A 6,000-nucleotide genomic window follows, 5' to 3' on the forward strand; every position below is an offset into this window, starting at 1 on the left:
AATTAGACTGCGTTTCCGAAGTGAATTAAGCTAAACCCCATTAAGGCCACTCCTTCTGAATGAGCACATCTCCACGGGGATGTTATGGGGTTTCACTAGTCCACTTTAGAAATTCACATCTGTCGTTCATTCACATTAGCGTGGCTGAGTTCTCACGGATGTGAAGTCCCCGGATCAAGCTGGAACAAGGTCAGGTGGTAGAGCCTGTTTAAGGATAGATACAGCAAAGGGAAGGCTGGGCGTTTGACGCCACACTGCCTGCAGCTATGCCACACAATGCAGTGAACCTGCAGGTGCTGTGGAGGATTCTGGGATACCTTCCCACAGTGCACCATGCCTTTAGCGACAGCATACTGCTGGGTGGACAAATGTTGTGACATGCCCTATATTTATCAGCAGCTTCGGGCTGTCTAGCTGCCGCGGGGACTACCCCTCCTTTCCTTTGGCTGCAGAAAACAGGTCTTGGTTTCCTGGAAGGAGACTGGCAGGCTGGGCAGGGTTAAACTCCTTTGCCAGGGAGCAGTGGGGGATTGTTATTTGACCTGTTTATTTTCTAGCCCCACCGCTGGTCTATTGCAGGTCCACAAGGCCTAATCACCACCTCCCTGGCAAAATTCACACTGATCTGTCAATTTCCTCTCCCAACAGCTTGGATTTTTTACTCACAAGAAGATCCAGGAAGAGGAGAAGGAGGAGCAGTGACACTGCAGGGGCTGCCCTGCTCGATTCCTTGCTACAACAAATTCACTGTCTCTCAAGCCCCACCACGCTCCAGCCAATCCCACCTGCCTCAGAGGAAGAGCAGCAGGGGCTGGGCTGAGGGGCAGAAGAGACCCTTACTCGGTTAGCCCATGACCATTTCCTTCGGCACGCCGGTGGCTCCGAGGACCTTACCACCTTTCTCTCTCGCTGGTGCCACATGGGTTCCAGCAGTAGAACTAGCGGAAGATGGACCCCCTCCTGCTTGGGCTCACAACTCAAAAGATGGTGTGCCAGGATTGGGGGGGGCGCTAATCCCGTAACCCTGCTAGTGCTCCTAAACTAAGTTGCATGAAGAATGCGGCTAAGTTCCCAAGTATTTTGAGCCCAAAGGGACTACGGGGAACCTTACCGGCTACCAAAGCAGGCACAAAAACCACCCCTATAAGCCAGGGTGGATCTCCAAATCAGCCACTCAACCCATCAGCCCAGGCCAGCTGAAATCGGAAAGACAGCAGCACCGTCTGATGCTGTCTCATAGAAACTCTTTCCACCTCTCTAGCTGCAGCCACAGCGTTCCCACTGCACTTTGAGCAGTGTAGTTCTTGCAACTTGTCGTGGCCCGCTGGGGCTTGTCAATAAAGTTTGCAGCGTGGTTTGCCAAGTCCTTTCCCCCTCTTGCACTGGACTGTAAAGAGTTAAAATAAACCTCACCCCCCTGGGCAGATGCTGTTTTAAGAGGGTGCAAGTCCGGTCACTCAGCCATGTCTGCTCCATCCCCCTTGGGGTTTCCCTTCACAGCAGGAATGCCCTGAGCCCCCATTGCAAGAGTGGGGCCTACGTTAGTCACTGGAACCAGAGCCAGGCTTAGCGGGGGCAGGGTGAGGAATTAGAGGAACTGTCTGTGTGAGCAGGACAGCTGGAATTAGGGAAGGGACGCCCGACAGCTCAGGGAGCACCTCTTGCTCCACTGATTTTTCCCCTTTCAGGAATGACTAATAGGAGCCAAGGTGCACTCAGATGCAGGTCCAGGTGAAGCAACAACGGCCTGGGCATAAAGGTAAGGGGGGGGGGGGGAGGGACTACAGCATGTGATCAGAGAGAGTTTGGGGTTAGAAAATCCTCTGGCTGGAGGAGGCCGGGTAAGAAAGCGTCATATCCCCAGCTACTGCTCCGTAGCTTCACTGCCTCGGCCGTCCCTGGGAGAGTAGGAGTTGAATCATTCCCCTGGAACAAGCCTGAAGGCCAGAAGCTTGAGGTGCTCTGCGCCTGCTGCGTTTTTCTCCAAAGGCAGAGGCCACAAGCGCTCAAGGAGCAGGTGCCTCCTGGGTGTATCTGCTCAACCCCCTGAAAACCGGAAGGAGGGAAAGTTCCTAGGACATCCCCTAGACTGTGGAGTCTGCTCCAGCACTGACAGACTGATTTTTTCTTGACTCGAGCCTGGACCAAGAGAAGGTACCCATGGCAAAGTGTAACCAGTTCCTACTCTAAGCAGGTATTCAAGCTCCGCAGTCCATGCCCAGCCAGAGCTGAACCGGTTTTAGAGTGGGATGAATGTGGCGGACACTGATACAGACAGTAGATGGTCTCCCATAAAGCAGTTCAAAGAGATGCTCCTATCATTTGGTGCTAGAATCATAGGACTGGAAGGAACCTCGAGAGATCATCTAGTCCAGTCCCCTGCACTCATGGCAGAGCTAAGTATTATCTAGACCATCCTTCACAGGTGTTTGTCCAGCCAGCTCTTAAAAATGTCTAAGGATGGAGATTCCACAACCTCCCTAGGCAATTTATTCCAGTGCTTAACCACCCTGACAGGAAGTTTTTCCTAATGTCCAACCTAAACCTCCCTTGCTGTGATTTAAGCCCATTGGTTCTTGTCCCTTCCTCAGAAAAATTGTTCTTCTTAACCTTTCCCTCCTTGTAACAACTTTTGATGTACTTCAAAACTATGTCATGTACCCTCTCAGTCGTCTCTTTTTCAGACCAAACAAACCCAATTTTTTCAATCTTCCCTCATAGCAACAAAAATGATTAAACATGACCTCTTCTCTGGACTTTCTCCAATCTGTCCACATCTTTCCTGAAACGTAGCACTCAGAACTGGACACAATACTCCAGTTGAGGCCTAACCAGCGCAGAGTAGAGTGGCAGAATTACTTCTCGTGTCTTGCTTACAACACTCCGGCTAACACATCCCAGAAGGATGGTCTCTTTTTTTTGCAACAGTGTTACTCTGACTTGTATTTAACCTGTGATCCACTACGACCCCGGGATCCTTTTCTGCAGTACTCCTTCCGAGGCAGTTGTTTCCCATTTCGCATGTGTATCATCAGTGGGGAGGGATAAGAACAGGTGAGACAAATCCCTGTTTGGGATGGTCTAGGTATGCTTGGCCCTGCCTCAGCACAGGACTAGATGACCTCTTGAGGTCCCTTCCAGCCCGCCATGTCTATGAAAGCTAAAGAACAGCCTGCGTCAGATGCCAGGGACTGAAACGGACCACTAGCCAAGTGGGTAAAGAGGCAAAATCATCAAGCAGCAGCACCAACGTAAAGTGAAGGGCACGGTTTGGTTTTAATAAGCAGAGCTTTGCCACAAAGTAGTGTTTAGAGGAGTCACTCTCTAGGCTGAGGACGTCAGCTGCTGTCTGCATAAGGGGAATGACTACGAAAATCTCCAAGGCCTTCTACACACAAGAACATCCGGGCTTCGGCAGTCTGTATAACCCCCATGACTCTGTCCCCCAAGTGTAGACTAAATCAGGCAGGTGTTCGCACTAACTGAACCTGAAGTAAACCCGCTGCATGTCCTGGTCTCCATTCCAGGGCAGCTGAATCCAGGCTAGTCCCGACTGTAGATTAAAGTCTTCATGGGGTTAGGTCCTGCAGTTGCTGGGACATGATTTATAATAAAGGAACGAGCTGTAGGGCCACAGAGAGAAATGAGAGAGGACGACTGTCGCTAGGAAGGGAGTTAAGCAGTTACCCAAGTAGACAGGCAACAACAGGAAGGCAGCGGGATCCTTCTGATGTGTAGTTAACCTTCTCCCACCTTTATAAGAATTGGACAATAGAGGTCACCAAAATAACCTTGCTCCTGGCCTAGAGATGCTGGAAAAGAGCACTTCTATCTCAGTCGTTCATTTTTACCAATTCACAAACCCACGCACCCCACAAAGGAGCTTTCACACTAATCCATCCACTCAAAGTTTTCAAAGCCGACCCGGCACTCCAACGACGGCGCCTATGGCTAAGTATCCAGTATGTTTCAAATCTCTATTATGTTGTACTTTGCTAACAGGGGTATGAAGTATTCCTACTAATTATAGAATCAACCATTAATACTGGACACGTAAAGCCCTTTACAAACAATGGCAACTACATCTGTCCAAAGGAGGGAAGAGGGAACATTTGGTGAAGTCACAGCCTTGATTTATTTGTGGCACCCAGCAGTGTCGTGCTGGGTGCCGAACAAACACAGGACACGCAAAGAGCCAATTCACAAGTTTCAGTCGCTTGCTCTAGAACTCCCACTTGCACACGTGCATTAGAGAGGTTCCGCTGTTTAACAACCCACTTCTCGTTTCCCCCTCCCTCTGGTTGTGCCTCAAAGGAAAAGCTGATCCCTTCCGTCTGCACTGAATACAAAACCAAGCAAATCCGTGACACTGCTGCTGAAGCAAATAAAAATGTATTCATGAAAAGAGGATGTATTCTCGTGGCTTCCCTTTGAAAAGCGGCCCATGCAAACACGCTCCAAAGAGAGTCTCTCTAAACGTGGTCTAAAATCCACCACTAGCCTCCAGGCTGCAGTCTCCTGCCTGTGTAGTGAGCAAATCCGTCTTCCCAGCTCCTGTGAAATCAAACAGTGCCCACTTCTTGCCACCTATATGATGCTGGCTGCCAAGAAGCTCCTTTGAATGTAGCTTTTGTTTTGGCTTATGCAATTATTGCAGCAGGTTTAAGCTGACAATCATTAGCAGCAGCTTCTGGGGGGAAAGGGGGCAGACTGGATCCCAACTCTCAACGGGCAGGCAGCGTAGCGTAGTGGACAGCGCACTGGGCTAGGACTCAGGAGACCTGGATTCTATTCTGTACTCTGCCACTGGCCTGGTGGGTGACCTTGGGCAAGTCACTTTATGCCCGCGTGCCTCAGTTTTACTGTAAAAGACGGATGGCACGGGATCTCCTTTGTACAGCACTTTGAGATCTCCAGATGAATAGAGGTTTTACAATTAAAGCAACACCATCAACTTGGAAGTAATCAGTTGAATAAAAGGTATTAGTTTCAGGCCCCATAACCAGCTCTGCATCCCCCTGCCAATTTTGTGGTCTCACAGCCACAGGTTCCAAACCTGCAATGGCAAATCCCTGCATCGCGGCCCCACTGCAGGATTGGAGCATTCATTTTCCTATTTCCATGCAGCTAAAGGACAGGGAAAGAGACCCTCCCACACCAGGGGAAACGGACTGCCCAAGGAGAAGAGAGAAACTGACATTTTGGGCAGTCAACTGCACAGAGTAATCCAATGTTTAACCATTGACTCTAATACCAGTGAGTTACTAATGGAATTAATTCCACGTTAAGGCCCCTTGACACTGCCCGAGTGGTATAAAAGGGCCTCAGTGCAAAGGAGAAGCAGGCCCAGAGTCTTTTTATCTGCAGTCTATTCATAGTCCTCTTCGGAGGTTCTTGCAATGAGCAACAAGTGATTTTTCAAGTAGAAAATATACTTTCCTCTTGCGGTTACACTTCTCATCCATAGATGTCAAAGCACTTTACAAAGGAGGTCAGCATCATTCCCTCCAATTTTACAGCTGGTGAGATGGGCACAGAGAGGGGAAGTGACTTGCTCAAAATCATACAAGTCAGTGGCACAGCTAAGACTACACCCTGGGACTTCTGTCTCCCTGAAATAGCAGCAGGAGTCAAATTCAGCACGACCGTCTACATCAATAAAGAAGTGGGCAAATGCACAAGCCACAACTTCCCTACTAAAGGCAAATTGTTTGTTCGGTGGGATAATATTCTCCCCTCATTCTCTGGAGGGCCAACACCACCAGCAGAACCCTCTTAATGCAGTGCTGCCAACGCCCCTGGATTCAACTGCAATTCTCGTGATATTTAATGTTTTGTTTCTTAAAGCTCCAGCTCCTGGAGTCATGTGATGACACGAGAATTTCAGCTGTCCTTAAAAAATAAAATAAATTAATTAAAATAAAAAAAAAAAAAAGGTGCAGAAGAATGCTTAAGAATGGAAGCCCCGAAGGCTGCCAAAACACAAAGAACCCAACACTT

The 6,000-nt window shown here is 49.1% G+C and overlaps 1 protein-coding gene across 1 annotated transcript in view; it reads left to right on the forward strand.

Moving 5' to 3' along the window:
* ITGA10 (integrin subunit alpha 10) overlaps positions 1-1,366 on the forward strand; it is a 51,580-nt gene extending 50,214 nt beyond the window's left edge. The window contains 1 exon segment of the mRNA XM_005293628.4: positions 649-1,366. Coding sequence (XP_005293685.2) covers positions 649-702 — 54 coding nt within the window. The 3' untranslated portion in view covers positions 703-1,366.
* Positions 1,367-6,000: the final 4,634 nt, after the last annotated feature.

This window comes from Chrysemys picta, chromosome 20, assembly GCF_011386835.1.
Source record: "Chrysemys picta bellii isolate R12L10 chromosome 20, ASM1138683v2, whole genome shotgun sequence".
In the NCBI taxonomy this organism is placed as follows: Eukaryota; Metazoa; Chordata; order Testudines; family Emydidae; genus Chrysemys; species Chrysemys picta.